The following is a 23,639-nucleotide window of genomic DNA, read 5'->3' on the forward strand; positions in this document are numbered from 1 at the left end:
GTTTTCTATACAGTAGAGCTATGACAAACTTCAGGAAAGGTGCAACCTTTGAATGTTTCACTCTGAACTTGTAAGTGATGTAATTGACCACATGATGATAGTACTTGAAAGGTGGTCAAGGGATTTTTCAAATGCCTTTAGGGACCTTTGAAAATGTAATTAGTAGGTTGATTGCATTTGTATAGGTTTATCTCCTCTCATGGGGGGTGGGGAGCAGAGTGGGTAAAGGTGTTTACTGCCCGATAGTGAAACCCTGAGAACCTGTGTTAGATCTCTGAATTTATGTAAAGGTGGAAAAGAAAAGAAATGAGCCTTCAGAGTTGTCCTCTGACCTGTACACATGACCTCTGTGGATCTCCCCATCCATTATAAATGCACTGATGATAACAAAATTGAAAAATAAAATCCTTGAAAGAACATTTTTAATGTATACTTTGTTTACTTATGAAGATGAATAATCAAATTACAGTTAATATCCACTTAGCCTTTTTGGTAGCATTTGGCTACTTGTTACCTACCCACAACATCAATTCAAAGCCAAGCTAATTAATAATATGTCTTAGTCACTGTTCTATTGCTGTGAAGAGACACCATGACCAAGGCAACTCTTAGAAGAGAAAACATTTAATTGGGGCTTACATACAGTTTCATAGGTTCAGTCTGTTATCAGCATGGTGGCATGCAGGCAGCTCAGGGATAGTAACTGGGAGCTGCATCCTGATCTGTAGACTGAGAGGCACTGGGCCTGCCATGGGTTTTTTGAAACCTCTAAGCCCACTCCCAGTGACACACTTTCTCCAACAAGGTCACATCTATTCCATCAGGGCCACACCTAATCCTTACAATTCTTCTCAAACAGTTCCACTCCCTGGTGACTAAGCATGCAAATATATGAGCCTATGGGGTCCATTCTTATTCAAACCACCACATAACTTGTCTTTAAAATGAGGAGATTATTTATGCATGTGATGCTAATGTGTAATAAAACTATTATGATAAAGTAACTAGAAGAAAATGAAAATAAAAACGAAGAAGTAATATGTCAAATTTTCTTTCTCTGCACTCTAAGTATTACTAAAATTCAGAATTCAACTCAAAGATGTTTAATAAATTGGTTGAACTGTATAAAAAGTTTCATCATTGGAGATGGAGACACACCTTTTCTCTCATGTAAAGAATCAAAGATCAAGAACTATCTTAGTTATTATTCTATTGCTGTGAAGAGACACAATGACCAAAGGAGCTCTTATAAAGGCAAACATTTAACTGGGGGCTTGCTTACAGTTTTAGAGGGTTAGTCCATGGTCATCATGGCAGGAACCAGACTCGTAGGGTGCTGGAGCAGTAGCTGAGAGCTTTACATCCTGATCTTCAGGTAGCAGGCAGAGAGGGGGATACACTGAGGCTAGTCTGGGCTATCCCAGTGACATACCTCCAAAAAGGCCACACCTCCTCCAACAAGGCCACACCTCCTAATTTTTCCTAAACAGTACTAACTAGAGACCAAGCATTCAAACATAAGCCTGTGGGGGTCTATTCTCATTCAAACCACCACAATAACAGTATTATATTATATTTTATTTTGCAGATACTTTGGGTTTTAAAATTTCAGTATGTACTAGATACAAGTATGCCAAAGCAGTGAAATGAAGCTCATACTTGCTTTTTCATCTGTTTATACTAAATATAAATACAAAAAAAGATCCTCATTTCAACTTAAATTAACCTAATGAAAATGGCTTAGTTCATCTCTGATTATGAATCAGCTCCTCACTGTTTGATTAGCTAGTTAAAACTTCACAAATAAAAATGGAGCTTTGTTCATTAATCATGCATTAATTAAACCACTGCATAAGCTAGATACCATTCAAGTAGTATTGTACTTGGATGTTTCCTATCCTCAATCCATTCTTTTGTTTTCCCTGTCTTTGCCGTTGACAACTGCAGTCTTTCAGTGCTCAAATCAGAAGTGTTGGACTCATTGTAGACTCTTTTACACTTATATCTAACCTACTACCAGATCTGTTGGCGATATATTCATAATTTGGCCACTTCTTACCAGTGCGATTATGGCCAGGTTATCATTTCTTACCTACACTATGGTAGAAGCTTCCTTCTGGTCTTCCAGCCTTTTTTTCTTGTTCACTCTACAGTCTATCCACAGCATATCACACCAACAAACATAATTGCTTGAATGTTCTCTTATGTCTCCTAGCTCCCAGACTCTTTGCCCTCAGATTTGTGTAGGTTTGGGTACCGTGTATTGTCATGATGGGACCTGGACTAAAAGTTGGCTCATTGCTCTCAGTTCCAGTGTCTGTTTGCAGATACTCATCCTTTCTTTTTTTGAATATTCCTAGACTCATCACTGGCCTCTATGCCTCCACTGTCTCTCTTTGAGAGTTTTCATCAGAATTTTTACTAAATCAAGTGACTAAATTACTAAGTTGGGTTTAGGGATGTAGTTCAGTGGTAGAATGGTAGTTTAGTGTTACATGAGGTCTTCTGTTCAATATACACACACTCACCAAATTGATCATGTACTTTTCTTGCTCTTCAAAACTTTACTTTTTATCCTCAAGACTATTCATTAGGCTTTTTAGCTTTATTTTCTGAACTTACATGCCACGTACCAATCATTTTTACTGTTACAACAAAACCACTTCTTTGAAAATCATTTACCCCTTGAATGCCAAGTTCACACCTGACTTTGTGAGGTCTTCTCTGGTACCTTTCATTCCAAGATGCAACCATACACTTTTGCAGCTCCCATACACAGAATTTTATTTTCCTAGCATAGGCTTTCTACATAGTGTAGCCAAGGTATGACGGGGGTCCTTCTTGTCATTGGATTTTGACGTCTTTTTGCAGTTGAGGGAGTTACCTTTTTACTTTATCTTTCTATATCTATTACTTTAGTATTTTGTGTATGTATCCCTTTGAGTACCTTATGATGCTGATAAAGTTACCGTAACACACTCAAGTTTTACTGAAGAGCCTACTGTCAGTGTATTAGTTACTTCTCTATTGCTGTGATAAAACACCACGGACAAAACAACTTACAGAAGGAGGTGTTTATTTGGGGCTTATGGTTCCAGAGGGTTAAGGGTCCCATCAGCATCACAGTGAAGAAGCATGGCAGCAGAGAGGCATGGCGGCTGGAGCAAGCTGAGAGCTCACGTTTTCAACTTCAAGCAGAAAGTAGAGAACTTGAAATGGGGTACATGTTTAAGTTCTTAAAATTGGTTCCCAATGAGCAAGGCCACCCCTCTTAAGCCTTCCTCAAACAGTGCCACCCCCTGAGAACCAAGCATTCAAATGCTCCAGTGAAGCCATCACAATCCGGTAACTTTCAATCCAAAAATCAGTGTGATAGCCTGCATGTAGGCTGATCTTCCTAGTCTTGTTTACTTGGTGGTATCCATATCTATTACACATTGTGTGAAACTCTAGAGTTTCTAAGTCTAGCCACACTAGATATTTAAAGAATTTAATAACCAAATTGACAAGGCCATGGGCAAGTGTCATATAGCTGCTCCTTCACCTTGCTGACTTTTCTTCTCAACATTCCTTTAGAACAAGTTCCTCTTTTCATTAGACTTGTTTTTAATATTCTTGGAAGCTTTAATTGTAGCCAACGTTCCTGGCCCACATGAAGTCATGTCTTTAGAGAAGGTTCTTCCAGCTTAGCTCAACCAGACAGACATATTTGTAAATTTGTAGTCTTCAATTTATTATTATATTTGAATCATGGCAGAATTGATTGAGAGAGAAAGCTGACTCTTCAACTCCTCCTTCTCCTCCTCCTCCTCCTCCTCCTCCTCCTCCTCCTCCTCCTCCTCCTCTTCTTCTTCTTCTTCTTCTTCTTCTTCTTCTTCTTCTTCTTCTTTTTAACACACAGAACTTTCTTTACCAGTAGGGAATTATCAGGGTTTGCAGAGAGGGCCTCAGATTTGTTCTGGGGAGTCTTGAGACCAAGGGATGGGATTTATTGGCATGTGCCTTCATGCCTGTGTAAAATTTTGGCCCTAGGGCATATGAAAAGAACTTTTCTTCTCATTGGTTCTCTGTGATGCCCAATCCCTTTTCAGGTGTTGGGTGCTCAGCCTGAGACACATGCACGCATGGTTTGGCATTACTTTATGACTTCTTTTTTGAGCACTTGTTAACTTTCTAGTTCTTTGATTTTGTGTCCTATTAGTCTCATAGCTGAAGTGGCATGTTATAATTACAACACAAACTCCTCTCCAGTTCCTGAGTTCTAATAGGCAGCTGTGCCAGGGTCTTCACTGATTATAGAATATCAATCTTGAAGAAGTAGTCAAGTTTCTAAGAGGACTGCTGTGTCTCCTTCCCAAATTCCCCATCTTATTAGTTTAGGACACAAAGCCCTTATCTAATAAATACTTTGGGGCTCGAGACTGCCATATTTTTCTAATTCTGGACTCAGTCTCTGTCTTAGGGTTTCCATCGCTGTGAAGAGACACTGTGACCACAGCAACTATTATCAAGGAAAACATTTCATTGTGTGTGTGGGGGGGCTTACAATTCAGGGAGCCATTATTATTCTGGTGAGAAGTATGGCAGTGTGCATGCAGACATGGTACAGAAGAGGGAGCTGAGAGTTCTACATCTGGACTGGCAGGCAGCAGGAAGAGACAGTGAGCCACTAGGCCTGCCTTGAGCTTTTGAAACCTCAAAGCCCAGCCCCCCACCCAGTGACACACTTCCTCCAACAAGGCCATACCTAATAGTGCCACTCCCTATGAGCTTATAGAGGCAGTTACATTCAAACTACCACAGTCACATTGCTGATTACCTATATTTGTACAACTCTCAAAGTTCTGAGAGAAGCAGTCTCAAGCCACCACCCCAGGGAGAGGAACCTGGTGCCTCCTGCTCATCTGTGACTAATGAACTCCAAGCATCTAATAGTGATAGTGAGCCAGAATAGTCTGCTTCCCATACTGAAAATCGTGGCAAGACCGGGAAGATGTCGTATGACATTGGGGAAACCCAGATTACCTGTTAAGGTTCTTGGTCTCATTAATAAAAGAATTGAAGGACAGGCAAAACCCACAAGCTTGAGGACAAAAAAAAGGAGCTCCAACAGAAGCTTGACTATTGACATTTCAAAAGAAAACTTACAGGCAAGTTGTAAGCCTTGAAGCCACACAGATGAGAAAGGAGGTCTGCCACATGGAGGCAGGCAACCACATGGTTGGGAGAGGAGCTTTAGGAAAAGAGCAAAGTAGCTCAAAGCATTTGTTAAGAGAGTTTAAAAGCATACTTAAGCTCTGGCCATCACCTAAAAGAAAAAGAAAGAAAAAAAGGGAATTCTGCGAAGGCAAAGTACATACACCTCCTTGACTGCAGGTAAGCCCTCATCCTTGCTCCGTAAAGGATTTTCAGGTGTAGCCTGTTGGGGTAGAAGCACCCACAGTCATGTAAGTAAACCGTCACTGATGCTCTGGAAGGAAACTCAGTAAACTCATTGGTTTCCTAGAGTGAATTTTGGTGATACTGTGCCTTGATTGTTTCTTGGTATTTTGGGAGACAGGGTAGATGTTGCTTACATGCACCAGGTGAAGGAATTTTAGCAACACTAACAAACACAAATCTCTCTCTCTCTCTCTCTCTCTCTCTCTCTCTCTCTCTCTCTCTCTCTCTCTCTTTCTTTAAAGCAGGAATTCTCATTAAAACAAAACAACCAAAAACTTTCTCAATGCTATTTATTGACCCCATGCAATAGGCTATATTTTGAAGTGTGAATATTATTACACCTAATCCTTGTAATAGTCACTTGTAGGCGGCAATATTCCAGGTTTTATAAGAAAACAGAGGCTCAGGGATGTTACAAAATTTGCCAAGAGCACAGGGATGATAAATGGTGGAACTGAAGTTTGAGTTATGAGGGTTACCACACTTCTTTGTGGACTGTTTTGAGCACTACCACTAAGCATTGACTGTTTCTGACACATGGTGCTCTTGAAAAGTTTTTGCCAAAAAAAATCACAAAAAGCACACTCAATGCTAAAGCCTGGTGCAGGCGAGGCCTAGCACTTTGGATAGTTAAGAGGAGTCTACACAGAACAGTGAACTTTCGGTCCAGTTTTGAGTTGGGTTGAGCAGGGAGTCGGAAGTACTTCAAGTGGAGCATCACTGGGAACCGCGCGGGATGACGGCGGCCGGCCCCTAAAACAAGGCACCTCTCCCGAAGGAAGCATCTCAAGGAAGCGCGGCCTCTGGGAACCGCAGGATCTAGGTCTGCCCGCTTCTCCTACTCAACCGGAACCCAGCCCCGGGCGGTGCGCTGCAGGCCGAGCTTCCGCTTCCGGCCCCGGGCTCCGCCTCAGCGGAAACTTGGCTCCTGGGACGAGGAGAGGGCGGGCCCGCGGAAGCCGCGCAGGCGCACGGCAGCCGCTGCAATGGCGCTGCCGGGCTCCTTGAATAGGTATCTGCTGCTCATGGCACAGGAGCACCTGGAGTTCCGCCTGCCGGTGAGCCGTCCTGGGGTACCTGACGCGGGGGCTCGCACGCCGGCTTCGGGGGCCGGGGGCAGCCGCGTGCGCCTGGATTGGGGGCGGGGGCGAGGCCGCTGGTGGGACTGAGCTATCTCGGGCCACCTTCCCCCGGGACCAGACCTTGTCATTCAGCCCCCTGCACGTGCGCCCGGCGCCGCCGGGAAGCAGGAGAACCTCACCAGGCCCCCCAGGACTCTTCTTCCAACCGAGGACGCAGACATCCCCCGAGGGCGCTCGGTGGCGTGTGGGAAGTGTCAGAGTATGAAGTTGAGGCATGGTGCAAGGCTTGAGGGTGGTCCTTGATGACAAGTTGGGAACCAGCTTTTTATTGATTCAAGACACGTTTTTTCCAGAGCGCCCTTAATCGCGTGATCCGGGCGGTGAGGATGTGTTTAACGGATAGATAGCTCTGCCCTTAAAGAGCGTACTGTTGTTCATTGAGGCTGGGGGCCAGCAGACACCTAAGCACGATTGTAACGTTGTGAAGTGCAGGGATGGGGTGACCAGCACGGATGGGAGCTTTTAAAGAGGGAGTCTTATCCACTGAGGGATGGGGGCTTTCAGTGGTTTCGTTGAGGGGATGACTTTTGAACTCCAGGATTAGTTAGCTGGGCCAAGGAATTAAGTACAGTAGAAGTATAGTATCAGCTGTTGTCCATTACTGGTCACCAGTTAAGTGGCAGAGAGTGGTAAGGAGAGAGGAGAAGTAGGTTGATGGACCAGAAAAAAGCAGGCTTGAGAACTCTATAACTTGGAAGAGGGATTAAAGTGTTTGAAAGTAAAGGGGCAGAATTAGATTGTTTTTAATAAAAAGCAAAACGGAAGGGTGGACTTGCGAGGAATAAGCCTGGAGTTGAGACTGTTTAAGAATCTGTTGGAATGTTAAATAATTAAGAAATTAATCTAGTGTGAGCAGTAAGAGGATAGGATAGAATGGTAGTGTAGGAGATGAGAACAAATCTGGACTGGTGATAACCATTTGTGTTTGTTTGCATAAGAAAACTAGGAAAGGATGGGATTTCTTCAGGTGTAAGCTCTAAAAGTGGTGAGCCAGTGGAGCTGAAGAGATGCTCACTGATTAGAGAGAGCACTCACTGCTCTTCTGGAGGACCCGAATTTGATTCCCAGTACCCCTAACAGGAAATTGGCCTACAACCATCTGTAATACCAGCTCTGGGGGGACCCCACACTTGTAGACTCCGTAGGCCATTAGGCCTTCCTTACTTTTGTAAGTGTACACACAGGTTTAAAAAAAGTGGTTGGCCAAGTACAAATGCTTGGAAGCACTGACGTTAGAGGACAGCTGGAAGAGGAGACTGCAGGGTGACAGACGTAAGGGCCTCAGACATGAGGAGAGCAAAGGTTTAGAGGGCAGAGAGGAGTGGCATTGAATGCATGTGCTTTGTGGTTCAAAAGGAAAGTTATTCTCTGTGAAGGTAACGAGGGAAGGGACGGTAGATGTCTCATATATCAGAATATAAGAAGGGAGAGTACAAGATGAGTTACAGTTTGAGGGGGGCCTAGGGAACAGACTGGAGGAGAGAATGGAGCTTCAGTCACCACCATCTTGATTGCCATAATATCTCTGTTTCTGTGCTGTCTGCACACATCTACCCCACTGGGTAGCTGTGATAATGTGCATGTGAAGAAATGGAGAGCCAAAGGATATGGTAGTATTGAGAAGATCTGAAAATCGAATTGTAGTCTTACTCCCCATGTTTCATAATGTCTCCTATCCAAATATGTGTTATTCATGTTGTAAAGGAGCCTTTGGGCTGTCTTCACTGATTTACTTCTTGTCTGTGCTAGTTTGTGACACACACACACACACACACACACACACACACACACCCTTAAGAATATTTTTATTCTTTGAAAATTTCGTGCAATTTGTTTTGATTGTGTTCACCTCCAATTCCTGCTAAAACTCATAACCCTCTAATACAAGAACCAATTTGATGCCTAGGCAAAGGAAAAGTAGAAGTAGCGTTTGTTGCTCCGATCTTCCATTCTTTTTGGTTTGGAATGGGACACTTGATGATGTGGCAGTCTTTCTCTCCTGATGGCTGTGAGCAGAGTGTTAAGACCTTCCGGCAGGGAGGAAAGGAGAATGTCTGCAACCAGCAGTGGGAGCACTTAGTTCTTCTTAGATACTTCCTCCCCAGGGCCACTGTAAAGGAGTAGAATCCATTTGCTATATATTGTTTAAGGAAACAAATTGTCAGTGTTGCAAGGCAAACTGTTTGTGTAGTCAGTACAAACTGTGTTTGTCAGTACAGAGGGATTCCTTAGAAGGATGTATGTACCGTTTGATCAGATTTCCTCTTTGCATGCATGTTACATTTAAAATATCTACTGTGGACAGGTATGGTGGCACACTCCTGTGATCCCTGCCTTTGGGAAACGGAGGCAGGTGAATCAGGAGGTCACAGCAGTCTTGGCTCTAGGAGACGCTGTCTCAAAAAAAATAAACAGACAAAAATAAAAGACTCACTGTATTAGTCCTTTCTAGTTTTATTACTGTTGGGAAAGGAGGTTAACCATGAACTTGTACATACTGACTTCACAGTTATGCTCCCTAGCTAATTATTTCTTTTTTCAAACGTCTTCAAATCATGTTTAACAATTGATTTTATTTTAATTAGTTGATTGTCTTATTTACTGATCTGTAGCATCTGTAAAATTTTTCTACTTCCCAAACCAGGACAGGACAGTTTCTGATGAAATCCTTTTGCAGCTCATGTATAAAATTTCTCAGAAATTGCTTAATTATGGTTAGGATCGCAAAGCTCTCCTCAGAACCCCACATTTAATTGCCTGATGTTGAAACCTAAATGCCTCAAGTAGATCTCAGCCTACTCTTTTATTTCTATTATTAGAGGTGTTTTTCGTAGCAGACTGAATTTGAAGTGCTTAACGTGCACGCGGGCACGCTTCTTGGTGGTGTACGAAATAGCTGACAGAAGTCACGAAATGGCACAGAGCTTTATTCTGACTCATCACTTGAGAGAGTCTAGTTGGCGGCATCGTGGAGTGCCTTAGTCTGTGGTGGGATTATGAGGAAGCCGCTTGTTCGCTTGACACACACAAGAAACCTGAGCAGGTTGGAATCATGTGGGAATAATCCGCAAATCCTGCCTCTTAGTGAAGGACTTAGCCATCCTGCCCTCTAAATGTGTCAGCATTCAAAGCAGCTCCACAAGTTAAGGGCTGAGAGTTATAACACGAGCCCTTGGGGCCATTTCTTAATCAGACAATAACAGTATATGTTTTCTCTATTTTCAATGCAGGAAATAAAGTCTTTACTATCACTGTTTGGAGGCCAGTTCACTAACAGTCAGGAGACTTATGGAAAGGTAAGTTTTTTTTTTTTTTTTTTTTTTTAAGGGAATAGGTAATTTCTTTTGGAGCCATTTTGAATGACCAATGGCCTGAGAACTCAGATTTAGGTTATCCCAAATTCCATGTTCCAATGTGGAAGCTTCATGGTTTTACAGAACAAAGGAAGTCATAAATCAGGGTGAGGTTAAAATCTGTTGGTCGGTGCATCAGAGAGGTGGTTACTTCAAGATGGGGGAAGACTCGCTGGAGGCCTAGAGTGCTGTCTGGTGCCATTCTTAGTTTTCGGATTGGTGGACGCTAGCAGTCTGCTGAGTTAATAGATTGCAAAGGGTTTCTATCTGTTAGCCACAGGATGTTAGTTTTGACACAGAGGTAGACCAGGCTAAAGCTAGCCCAAGCTGAGGTACTGCAGTTCCGTTAGTACTCAGTTTCTGCAGACACAGCGTCTTCCAGGAGCTCTTCACAGTTGCCCCCGTTGGCCAAGCTTCACGTTTTTGCCTTTGCAGGGGCTATATATTATTTATAAGTTCCTTTGTAGCTAGGAAGGCTCATTCCTAGTATCTGTTGTAGATGGGGCTAAGTAGTGGGCAGGACAGTAGTAGTTCACGGGAGAGGAATAAGCTGGTAAAGACCTTTAAGGAAGAAACTCCTGGATTGTATCAAAACTATTAATCATCATGATCTGGATCTGAAGTATTTTCTTTTACTCTTTCTGTATCTGGTACAACATTTACATGTGACATATAATAGGGTTCTTGTACCTAAAATTAAGTAATTAAGAGCAGTTTGGCCTAATGGAGCAAAGGTAAGAGATGAAGGGAGATATATTTAAAAATAACTAAAATGTACATATTTTTAGCTAGATTGACTATGATTTCCCCTGTATTTACAGTTATTTGTGCTCTATGAACTGTCTTATATATATTTCAAAGGTTAGAAATGGTCTAGAAATAGAAGGAGGCACTGTAATTTTATACCCCCTTTAAATTAGTAAAATAAAAATAATCATTTAATTAAATGTTAATCCCTGCTAATTGCACTATAGGACATTGAAGATACTAACTAAATCAAGAACTGTCATCAGTACATGTTGTTATTAGAGATTGGTATCTTTTGTATAAATTGGATAAGAAGAGCTAACCTAGATTTTGAGTATCTCTAGCTAGAGAAATGGAGTTAAAATTTAATTTAATAACTAAGTTTTTTTTATCCAAATTATACTGAACTGTGGAAATACACACAGATGCGCACGCGCGCGCACACACACACACACACACACACATACACACACAGATACAGACACACAGATACAGACAGACAGACAGACAGACACACACACACACACACACACACACACACACTCACAGTGGAAATACTTGAATCTTTTAAACACTGGTAGGGGTTTAGGGTAAGCAAACAGTCACAACAGAAAGACATGATCAAGTGAAAGGACATGGTATCTTCATTTATAGTTTAATAAAAATCAAGATTTGCATTAGTTGATCACTTAGAAATCTGCCAGGAGACAGATATGGTGGCTCATGCCTTTAGCAGCTGGGAGGCAAAGGCTGGAGGATCTCTGAGGTCGAGGCCAGCCTTGTCTACATAGTGAATTTCAGGACAGCCAAAGCTATGTAGAGAGACCCTGTCTCACCCCTCTCCCTCCAAAAAAGAAGTAAGCCAGGTGGAATATTAAATATCATAAACAATTAAAAAAGTCTGACTACCTTAAAATCAAAAGTTTTTAAGAAACAGAAAGTGAGAAATTTTTAGTTACTAGGATACTTCATTGGTCAGTGGCATTGAAGACGACTGTCATCCAGCATTTTTTTTTTTTTCTTCTTGTGGTTTTTTAAGACAGGGTTTCTCTGTGAAACAGTCCTGGCTGTCCTGGAACTCACTCTGTAGACCAGGCTGTCCTCAAACTCACAGAGATCCGCCTGGCTCTCTCTCCCGAGTGCTGGGATTAAACGTGTGCACCATCAACCCCGCCGGCCATTTTTTTTTTCCCCTCCGGTTTTTTTCGAGACAGGGTTTCTCCGTGTACTTTTGGTGCCTGTCCTGGATCTCACTCTGTAGACCAGGCTGGCCTCAAACTTACAGAGATTCACCTGCCTCTGCCTCCCGAGTGCTGGGGTTAAAGGTGTGTGCCACCAAGGCCTGGCTTCATCCAGCATTTTTGAAGTCCACTTGAATGTGCTCTCAGATGATGTAACAAAGTTCAGGTCAGGTGGATTTATAAAAGATCATATATAGTATGTGTCCACAACCTTTGGTGGCTGAGCTATCTCTCCCTACATAGTAATTTTAAAACGCTAAGATGTTTATTTTGTTTGAATTATTTTGAGTAGTTCTGTAGTGTAGTGTCAATATCAGAAGAAGAGAGATTAAATATGACAGTCTCATCTTTTTCTTGCAAAAGACGAGAGGCCTTAAATCGAAGCCCTCTGTTAGTGGCCTTTTGTTCCAGAGTGACTCCCTCACTGCAAAAAGAAGGATGGAGGAGACTGTGTATATGATGGGTGAGAGTGATGAACTAACGTCAGAGCACTGCTGTGCTTGGCCCAGTTTTGGCAAGGGGCTGTAAGGGTGGAGCTTACCAGCCTGTTTTTTTTTTTTTTTTTTTTTTGGTTTTTTGAGACAGGGTTTCTCTGTGTAGCTTTGTGCCTTTTCCTGGAACTCACTTGGTAGCCCAGGCTGGCCTCGAACTCACAGAGATCCGCCTGGCTCTGCCTCCCGAGTGCTGGGATTAAAGGCGTGCGTCACCACCGCCTGGCGCCAGCCTGTTTTTGAGGGTGCTGGGACAGAGGATTAAGAAACCCTTGCTGCCGGGCGGTGGTGGTGCATGCCTTTAATCCCAGCACTCAGGAGGCAGAGCCAGGTGAATCTCTGTGAGTTCGAGGCCAGCCTGGGCTATGGAGTGAGTTCCAGGAAAGGCTCCAAAGCTACACAGAGAAACCCTGTCTCGAAAAACCAAAAAAAAAAAAAAAAAAGAAACCCTTGCTGATACCTTAAATAAAATGATAAAATATTGAAGTTAATAACAATAATATACACCATGGCTTTACATCATCTTTAATTCACAGGATGCCTCTGGCCACAGCTATCCAGAAAATGAGTGACCAGGCCGGGCATGGTAGCGTACCCCTATAATTCTGTCATTGGGAAGTTAAGACAAGAAAGCGACAAGTTTGATCCTAGCCTGGGCAGCTTAGTGAGACTGTCTTTGAGAGGGATTGCCATAGTTTGATTTCTGTTGTGGTGATAAATAGTATGACCAAAAACTACTTCTGGAGGGAAATATTTATTTGGCTTACACCAGCTGATCCTAGTCTGTCATGGAAGGAAGTAAGGGCTGGAGCCTGGAGACAGGAACTGAAGCAGAGATCACGGAGGAGCCCTGCTTCCTAACTTGCTCAGTTTGCTCTCTTATACACCCTAGGACCACTTGCCCAGGGATGGCACAGCTCCCAGTGGGGTGGGCCCTTCCATATCAATCATTTATCAAGAAAATGCCCAGGAGACTTGCCCTCTGCCAGTCTGATGGGGAGGCAACTCGGCGTGTCAGGTAGCAAAAAGCAAACCATATAGAGAGCAAGGAAAGGGTGAAGGAAGGAGAGATTTAGTAATTAAGAAATAAATGAAGGTGTATTACTTAGGAGTTACAATAATGGTATTATAAGGAGTGATTAGTAATAACAAAAATGCCAGGAATATATTCTGTCATATATGCATTACTTTTCTAGTCAAACTTCATAAAGGCAAATGAAAAGTAATCTTAACCTGATGTTACACAGAGGCTTATAATTTCAGCACTTGGGAGGTGGAGGCAGGCAGATCTTGACACATTGAGTATGAGGCCAGCCTGGAATACATAGAAGTGATTTTTATTTTTTTTTAAAAAAGTAACTTTAAAGTGTACTGATATTTTCATTTATGGACTCATTTATAAAAGTGTTCTTGGGCTTAGTGGTTAAGAGCACTGCCTGCTCTTCAGGAGGTCCTGAGTTCAACTCCCAGCAACCACATGGTGGCTCACAACCATCTCTAATGGGATCTGATGCCCTCTTCTGGTATAAAGTTGTACATGCAGATAAAGCACTCATACATAAATAAATAATAAAATCTTAAAAAAAAGAAAAAAGAAAAGTGTTCTTACATTGTAATATATTATCTTAAGTTATCTACTAAAATAATTTACCTTTTTATTACCAGAATGATTTTTATTTTGATTAATCAAAACAAGCATTTTTACATTTAATAAGAATTTCTCCTGTTGGCGTCTTGAATCAAAGCATTTAGACCTTGTAGCCTTTTAGTAGTAATTTGCGTGCCTTTTTTTCTTTCAGTCTCCTTTTTGGATTCTTAGCATTCCCTCTGAAGACATTGCAAGAAACTTAATGAAACGGACAGTGTGTGCCAAGTAAGAGAAATTCCGCATGTTGTGCAGCGTGCACACACATGGTCTCACAATCACTACATCCTGGTTTTTACTGTGAAGGTTGAAGTGTTTATCTGATTATTCTCTATCAGTAAAACCTCAGGAGTTAGATATCGGGGTGAGAACCTGAATGATCAGAGAAGCGGCAGAGAAGCAACCAGTGACCTCTTGTTCCTCTATCCAAAAAGGCCGAGACTCTCTCTAAGCTCTGCCCTACTATTTCCTGTGTCTGTCTGTCCTCGGTCCTCCAAAACCTCTATGGCTAATTTTGGTCAGCTAGTAGCTAGCTCTGCCCTCTGATTTAGAGCAAACTTTATTGGCAGTCTCAGGAGCCTCAGAATACGATCAAAATATCCCACAACATTTCCTGCTTTTTGTCTAAATCAAAAGGGAAGGGTTTTAACTCTAATACAGTAAAACTATATACAGTAAGAACAATTATCAGGTAAGAATTAGATTCACAATGTCCAGTCCATTTGCATTTGGCAAATTCAAAGAAAATACTCCATTATTTGTCTCATCTTGGTGAGCCTAAAGTTTTATATGTAAACCATTTTCCATCATAACTTGTATCATTATCCTAAAAATATCTTTTTAGACCTAAAAACATTTTCTTAGATAAATAACTTAAGCTTTTATGTTTCTATGTCTCTTACATATGTTTTTTTTTTCATTTTAATTTGGTTATAAAGAAAACTGTATGCTATCTAGTCTTCAATTCCCAACAGAGACATAAGAAGGATATAATATTACCTGAGTACACAGGAAGTGTAGAGCAAGCAGCTTCCAAAACTATAGAAATGACAAAGATATCTGGCTGCCTGGACAGTCACCCAGGGTTCCTCTGTAACATTGGGGCATTCATCTTTGGCCTACAGGCCTAGAATATCTGACAGACTTTTCTGTGAAGCAGGAATTTTGAAAGATTGTCCTACGTTGTCTTGGCAAAGTTTGGCAATCACCTTCTTTTGTGTCCTGCTCATCCAGTTTGGACAACATACTGTCAACAGTTGAAGCAAGGGCAGTTTCTTGCCTACATGGTAGCTTTGCCACATTGAAAGCAAACTCCATATGGAGTTTCTTTGATGCCTGTCATCTTCCCTGAAGTAGATTGGTGCTGCTAGGAAGAGATGTCTGTCATTGTCATGAAAAGCTTTATGTTATTAAAACATCTTAAATGCCATATTCTGTAGATCTCTGAAGTGTTTGAAGACCATCTATCTAAAATATATCTGTTTGACCTTGAAAACATACTTAATATGGCCACTAATTTGTTATAGATGACTAACTACTAACCTGTGTTTCTTAATTATCTTAAACAGTTTGTAATAATAGCCTTTAAGGACTAGACCTTTAAATTACATTTTAAAATGAGCTGCATAGGTTCAATACCTTAAACAAGAGTAGAAACATATATACAGTATATTAAAAAACTTAAATTTGTGTCAATATACAAAAATATCTTAAACAAGAGTAGAAACATATATACAGTATAACAAAAACAACCTTAAATTTGTATCAATATGCAAAAGTACCTTAAACAAGTGTGGAAACATATATATATATATATATATGGAAACATATATATATATATATGGAAACATATATATATATATATAAATAATAGTAAAAACAGCCTCAATTTTGTATCATTATACAACTATCCATACCAGTGTAAAATATTTAAGACTAGTAGTTACTTTTTTAGTTTAAAAGTAGATTCAGTAATTTACCCTTTTATTCTATCATTCCTATATCTCCCCCTTTTTCTTTTCAGAATGAGATCCCTGAATCTGATCTCCTTTGTTTAGTTTCTTCCCTGGCTATGACCAATAATAACTTGCATTCAACCCCCCTAAATGATAATAAACATTCGTAATCCACCAAACAACCAAAAATCACCCATCCCACCTCTTTGGAACATGGGCATTGTGTTTTCTAGACTGCTGCCTGTTGTCTGAGGGCAACAGCATCTTTAGGGGAACCCTGAGAAAACTGAGATAATGATCAAGTCCTAGGAGAGCTAGCTCTATCATTTGTTGTATCAAGTCCTAGGAGAGCTAGCTCTATCATTTGTTGTTCAGTCTCTGTGTAATGGGAAAGTTCAGGGCTTATCTGAAGTCCTGACTTGACTAGTGTATGAAGATGAACCTTCTCAACTAGCTGCCTTGAAATTGTCCTGAGCAATTTGTAGTCAAAAGCTGATCCTTGGATGGTGTTTGTCAGCTTAGTGGAGTTACCACAATCCAGGAGAATTGTTGTTGTGGGGCCCCATCATCTTTTTGGATACTTCAAAGGTCACTGTTAGGGATGGTCATAGTTCACTGAAGAAAACTTAGACATTTTAAATGTTATATGCAGCTGAATTTGGAGAGGTTAAAGGGCCACAATTTGTTAAGTACATCTGAGGTATACAAACTTAATTCCTAGTTACTTATTAAAACCTTTACTTTTTATTTAGACAAAAGGGGGAAATGTGGGATATTTGTATAGTAGATTAAAATAAATGGGTTAATTTAAGTTATAAGAGCTAATGGGGCAAGCCTAAGCTAAGGCTGAGCTTTCATAATTAATAATAAGACTCCATGTCATTATTTGGGAGCTGGAGGTACAGAGAAAGACTTGCTACAGAAGGTGGTAGAGGCTAAAACAATGTAGCTTGAAGTTATGTAGATCTACCATTGGATGGTGCTGAGGGAACAGAGAGACTTACCTTCTGGAGCTGAGGTGACAGACACTTAGGTTTAGCAGGGGGATAGTGTGGAATGACATATTCTTACATCGAATGTATGCCACGTTTAGTGTAAAGAAGTTTTACAAAATCTAAATCTGCTTTTCTGCAATATATATATGTTAGAGAAATGAATTCTTTTTTTTTTTTTCTCCTTGGTTTTTCAAGACAGGGCTTCTCTGTGTAGTCTTGCTGTCCTAGAACTCACTTTGTAGATCAAGCTGGCCTTGAACTCACAGAGATCCTCCTGCCTCTGCCTCCCAAGTGCTGGAATTAAAGGTGTGTGCCACCACCGTCCAGCTCAGAAATGAATTCTAACAATCATATTTTTAAATTGTTTATTGGTTATTCTTGTTCCTAGATTTTTATCATGAATCCCTTATTTCCCTTTTCTTTAAATTTTTTTTGATTGACACTTAGTTGTTTTTTTTCTCTGACGATAATGGCAGATTATTGAAAATATTTTTTCCTTAGATTTTGTTTTTAATAATGAAATTAAAATAAGGAAAAAAAAATATATATATATACCATGATTAGCAGTGTCTTGTAATATGGTCTGACTGTCACCTCCATATTTATCTAACTTTATCCTGTTGGGAAGTGTGCTCAATTATAAATCTAATTCCTTAAACTGCAGCTTGTTAACAGTCTTGTTATCTAGTCTATAAATGACTAGAAGACGGAAACAACAAAAAAATGAAAACCACTATTTGTATAATTACTACTTTACTTTTCATATTAAAATGTATACCTGTTTGAGGTATTTGCATTCCAGAAGTAAGAGATGTTAGGTTTAAAATAGCCATTTGAGTACTCAGTCCATATAAGTCTGCTGCATATGTTTGATGAATAGTAAAGTGAATAATTATATACTATTGTAATATTGAATAATTATATTGTAAAATATTAACATTTTACTTTTGGCTGTTCTTCATTTCTATGGCTGAGATATGCCTTAAGGTACTGCTAAGTAAGAGTAGCGTTACTTACTTGGTCTAAATTCAACAGAAGAGGATTTCACTTTTAGGGATTGTATTTGCAACCTACAGATAATTAAAATAGACTTACAAGGACATATTAAACTCATTCAGAATTTTCTACAGTTGAATTAGGCTTAAAATTAGATTTAAATAGTTTTAGTATGGATTTTTAGAGGATTTATTTTTATATTTTTATTTTATATGCATATCTGTGTACCTAAATATCTGTGTGTACATGTGTGCAGATGCCTCAGGGGCCAGAAGACGGAGTTGGATCCCCTGGAATTGTAGTTATTGGTTGTTGTAAGCTTCCTGATGTGGGTGCTGGGAACCAAATTCGATTCTCTGCAAGAACAACAAGCTCTCTTAATCACTGAGCAGTCTCTCCACCTTTAATATGGAATATCTTGTACATACCACAAAAAGTGAGACATATAGAAAACTCTGGGTACTCACTTTGTTAGAACTCAAAAGTTTGAGTAACTTAGTAAATTTTAACAAATCATAGCTAAATAGTAATGATAGAGGTTTTTTTTTTTTTAAATCTTATTGCCCTCCCCCTTTTTTAATGGGGAAGATAGGAGAAAAATTTGATTTTCTGGAGCTTTTCTTAAAATACCATGTGATTTTATTGCATTGTTTAATCCAATATAGTATATAATAAAAGGGCATGGGGTATAGCTCAGTGATAGGCAGCGTGCTTATCATGCATAAGACCCTGGGTCAGTCCCTAGCCCCCCTCCAATACATGCATATATATTTATGCATTTGTGTATGTGTATAATTGTTGAAAACTTGGAAAAAGTCTAACTTAATGTTGAATTTCCCTTCTTTCATGTGAGGTTCAACTTCTTTGTATGGTTTGGGGTTATGTTGCTACTTGTTTCCGGTGTACATATTTCTCATGAATGGATTAGAGAGCATGGCCAATGATTGTTTTATTGTAGCAAGCATAAAGAACTAGCAAAATAACTATTATGTATTGCTGTGTGAACTAAGTTCTTTACTGAGGTTAGTACCAACCATTTATTTCCTAGGTCTATATTTGAACTATGGGGTCATGGAAAATCTCCTGAGGAGCTGTATACTTCTCTTAAAAATTACCCTGTGGAGAAGATGGTGCGTAGTGAAATGTGATTTTACATAGGCAAGTGTGCATATTCTGTAGAATTCACAAGCTTACAAAACTTATCTGCTTCTATTTTAGGTTCCATTTCTACATTCAGAGTCTACATATAAAATAAAGATCCACACGTTTAATAAAACATTGACTCAAGAAGAAAAAGTCAAACGAATAGATGTAAGTGAAACTAGCTGAAGCAAAGCCTGTGGACTGAATACACTAGCTGTTGGTATATATGAGTATAGAATGTCTGTTAGGCACTTTTTGTGTTGTTTGTGTCTGTCTTGTAGAGTTCTGACACCAGACTCACATAGTATGTGTGTAGATAAGTGCTGTTTTCTATGATTCTTTTTATCAATCTTTGTAGTACATTAGATTTTTTTTTTTTTAAAGGCCCTTGAATTTCTGCCATTTGAAGGAAAAGTGAACTTAAAGAAACCACAGCATGTATTCTCCGTTTTGGAAGACTATGGTTTGGACCCAAACTGCATCCCTGAGAGACCACACAATATTTATTTTGGTAGATGGGTAAGCAAGTTCTTTCTACCTATCTCACCCCTTTCTTTAAAAGCCAAACGCAGGGTGGGGATGTTGTCAGTGGTAGAGGACTGGTCGAGCGTTCCTGAGGCCTCAAGCAAAAGAAGCAGAATGCCACACCCACCTTTGTGTTTGATTTTTTTTTTTTTATAAGTAAAATTTGGAAGCAAGTGAAGAGCCAGAACTGCTGTATGTATTAAAATTGCTGAAAAGTATGGGATTATAATTTGTATTTTTCCAGAGATTCCTGTGAAACATAAGGAGTTTGTTAGATACAGGACCTAGGAAAAGGGGGTTATACCTGACAAAGGAAAACAAGAGTTCCCAGAAAGGCAAGACTACCGTTTGAGTGACGCAGAGAGAGGCCGGAGTGCTGTGCCAGTTCAGCGATCTCTTGTGAAAATCTCAAAGCTAAGGATTCCGTTCTGAGGGGAAGTGAAATTGTAGAAGTGTTCTGCTCACTTCCTGGAGGCTGGACTAGGTAGGTGGAAGCTGAGAGCCATGTTACGGATTTTTGTCATTTTAGAGAGAGAGAAAAGGGAGAGGAGAAAACTCAAGACCACTCCTTAGAATCATTGTATTGAAATCTGAGTCCTACTTGGTTTGAAAGCACAAAGCAGCTAGACAGGCATTAGAGAAGTAAAAAGATTTGACTCTGACCATCTCAGTCCTGTGATCTCTGAAGGATTAAGTTTAGAATAGTAGTAAGTGGAAAAAGTTCTCATTAGCAAGCTGTTGTAGTTTTTATTGTCAGTAATTATCTTGAGTCTGTTCTGTATAGCTAGGCTAACTTGAAAACTATCTCTGATCTAGATTGCAGATGGACAGAGAGAGCTAATTGAGTCATATAGTGTCAAAAAGAGACATTTTATTGGAAATACAAGTATGGATGCTGGCTTATCATTCATCATGGCCAACCACGCAAAAGTGAAAGAAAACGATGTTGTCTTTGACCCATTTGTTGGAACAGGTATTATAAAACGATTTGTTACACTAATGCATAGACTTTGCTTATTTATAGCAGTGAAGGTCATAGTATGTTTTGGATGAGGGATTGAATTGACAAACTAATCTTTTCTTGTATAATAGCTAATATTTAACACTTTGCCACTTGGCGGTTTTATTCCGAGTGAGCCACTGGGGGGAGCATCAGGCTTATTTTTCACAGATGTCTTGCAGCATAGCATACATTGTAGAAATGTTAGAGAATCATATTTTTATTCATTAGGAAAACTCTTATGGGAAGAATGAAAAAAAAAGAGAAAATATTCATGCTTTTAAATAAATAGCCATGTATTTGGGTAGAGGAAACACATCTGTGATTCTGGTTGTGGGAGTTTTTAACTAAGTGTGAAACTGAAGGTGACTAAGGAGCCATAGTCTAGAGTCTGCCTGCTGACACCACAACCCACGTTCTTTATTACTTCCCTGGGATGCTCTCCTAATTAGGCCTGTGGAAAGCCCAAAATTCCAAGTTGGCTTCATCTGATTCTGAAGTTTTCCTTGCCTCGGATTCCTTGCTTTCTTGATGTAGCCCTTAGGCAGGCAGATGTAGGATCATTTGAAGCTTAACATTTATTTTTTCTTTTTAAAATTTATTTATTTATTTATGTTTGGCCTTACATGTATGTCTGTGTGACAGTGTTAGATCCCCCTAGAACTGGAGTTACAGACAGTTGTGAGCTAACATATGGGTGCTGAGAACTGAACCTGGGTCCTCTGGAAGATCAGCCAGTGCTCTTAACCACTGAGCCATCTCTCTAACCCCTGAAGGTTACTTTATTTATTTATTGCATTCCTCTCTCAAATACATCAGTATACATTCTTAAGAATAAGAATTTCATATATATTTGCATTTATCTATTTATATTCTGTAGTTGGGTGTTGTGTTTTACTGTTAATGTTATTTTGATTTAGAACATTACTAACGCTCTTAAGTTTAAAATAGTTTTCATTTGAGTTGCTTGAATCTTACTCATTGGAATGAGTTATACTTTCCCACTCGAGATGTTATATCCTTGTTAGGTCTTACATATTCTGCTTCTCTGCCTCGATGGTAATACTAATTTTTACCAGCATGGTACTAATAGAATTTGATTTTCCATGTGTGATGGTTACTTTTTTATTTTATATTCTTGCAGTTAATATAAAGCATTTGTGGGGAGGTACAGTAAGACCTTGTAAATATACTGCTCCTTATCCAGATGTCTCCTCCTCTTGACAAATCAGATTTAGCATCCAGTGACAAGACTCTTGTTGGAACCAGACTTTCCTTTGATGATTTTTCCACTCTAGCACTTCTGTGTTATGGATCTGCACTCGTTATTTTGCAAGCAAGAAACCTTCCTTCACTTCCTGTTGCCAGTTTCATTTATTATTAGCTGCAGGTGACTTCTGTATCCCTTCATTATTTCCATATTCACATTAGCCCAGCTCTACCTAGCCCTTTCACATTGACTCTGTCTTTGTGACCTGTCACTCTTTTTTTTTCTTAGAGAACTTTTTAAATTTTCTGACTTATCTTTTTCATGCCGAAGCCCTGGTGTCAGTCATTTCTCCCAGTAACCCTTGCTTCTTTTAGTGGCAAGTTGGTATGAGAAACCAAGATTGGGTTCTAAAATTTCTCAGAGGCTAAGCGAAGAAATACACGTGTGCTTACATGTAATGTACATGTGAGTGCAAATGGAAATATGCATGCGTATACTCCTGTGTGTACACACACATAAACGTGCACATAGACTTATTAGAAGTCATGGGTTATGCATGTAGCAGGGATTTCTGTTGATCATCACAAGTTTATTTCCTCCCTATTCTGGTCCATGTTGATGCATACCTTTCTCTTCACTCTGCGCCCTGGTGCTGACGCTCAGCGGGTTTGCTCTTCTGCTCATTTCTGTAATTCTCTAAAGTAGTCGACTGCTTTGCCCATGCCACTCGGGGGAAAAGAGTCCTGTTGGTTTTCCGTTGCTCTGATGAAACGCCATGACCACAGCAGGTCATGGTAGAAGGGTTTGTTTGGACTTATTGGTTCTAGAGGGATAGGAACCCATCATGATGGGAAGAAAGCATGGCAGTGAGTGACAGGAACAAGGATGCTGAGAGCTCACAACTTTACCATAAGCACCAAGCAGAAGGAACAAACTGGAAGTAGACAAGATCTTTTACCCCAAAGCCCACGTTCAGTCACGTACTTCCTCAAGCAAACTGCACCTCCTAAACATCCCCAAACGGCACCACCAACTGCCTACCAAGAATTCCAATATCTGAGCTTGTGGGGGATATTCTCCTCCAAACTACCACGCCTACCATAAACAGTTTAAGATGCGTTTTCAATTCTGTCCAAGCTTAAGGAGCAATGACGTCAAGGACTGTGCTTGCTTGCTTCTGCTTTTGAAGGTCACCGGTTTCATTCACTGTAGCGTGTTCGTGGTGTGAGATCTGTCTTCTGCTCCTGCCCTCACTTCTTTTTACTGTGTTGACGTTTGCACATGCAGAGGTTAACTGCACAGTCAGGTGCTCTCCCTTTTGTCCCTCCCACTGGTGACCAACCTTGTTTCCTAGTCGATTCTACTCTTTCCTTTTCTGGTGATAGGCTTGTATAAGTACAATTTCTTAGTCATACTCTTTTATATAAAATGTTTGATACTCCATATGTTGTTTCTTGTTTTTTCTTGGTATTGTTTCCCATTTAACAGTATTTCTTAGAAAGCTCTTCCTGTTCTGCTCAGAAATTGTCCTCATTCTTTTGTTGTTGTTTGTGCTACTGGAGATAATGCAGCACTCTGTCACTGAGCCACATTCCAGCCTGTTTTCATTCTCTCCTACAGTTTTAATCCATAAGTGTATGCTATAGTTTGTTCAAATAATCTCCTATACATACCTGGGTACAGGTAGTTCCCAATATTTTATACTTGAAAATAATGCTTACAGTGAGTAAGCGTATGAATATATATCTCTGTCT

At 40.0% G+C, this 23,639-nt stretch overlaps 1 protein-coding gene across 2 annotated transcripts in view; it reads left to right on the forward strand.

The window, feature by feature from the left end:
• Positions 1–6,383: 6,383 nt before the first annotated feature.
• The window catches only part of Trmt11 (tRNA methyltransferase 11 homolog), a 49,872-nt gene continuing 32,616 nt past the window's right edge, over positions 6,384–23,639 (forward strand). The window contains exons 1-7 of one of the 2 annotated variants that reach the window (XM_059272605.1): positions 6,384–6,500; positions 9,815–9,880; positions 14,216–14,289; positions 19,056–19,137; positions 19,226–19,318; positions 19,535–19,669; positions 20,492–20,648. In XM_059272605.1, the coding sequence (XP_059128588.1) occupies positions 6,429–6,500; positions 9,815–9,880; positions 14,216–14,289; positions 19,056–19,137; positions 19,226–19,318; positions 19,535–19,669; positions 20,492–20,648 (679 nt within the window). In that variant the 5' untranslated portion in view covers positions 6,384–6,428. Of the gene's footprint in view, positions 6,501–9,814; positions 9,881–14,215; positions 14,290–19,055; positions 19,138–19,225; positions 19,319–19,534; positions 19,670–20,491; positions 20,649–23,639 lie in introns of those variants that run through there. The other variant, XM_059272606.1, reaches the window with a different exon arrangement.

Source organism: Peromyscus eremicus, chromosome 8b, assembly GCF_949786415.1.
Source record: "Peromyscus eremicus chromosome 8b, PerEre_H2_v1, whole genome shotgun sequence".
In the NCBI taxonomy this organism is placed as follows: domain Eukaryota; kingdom Metazoa; phylum Chordata; class Mammalia; order Rodentia; family Cricetidae; genus Peromyscus; species Peromyscus eremicus.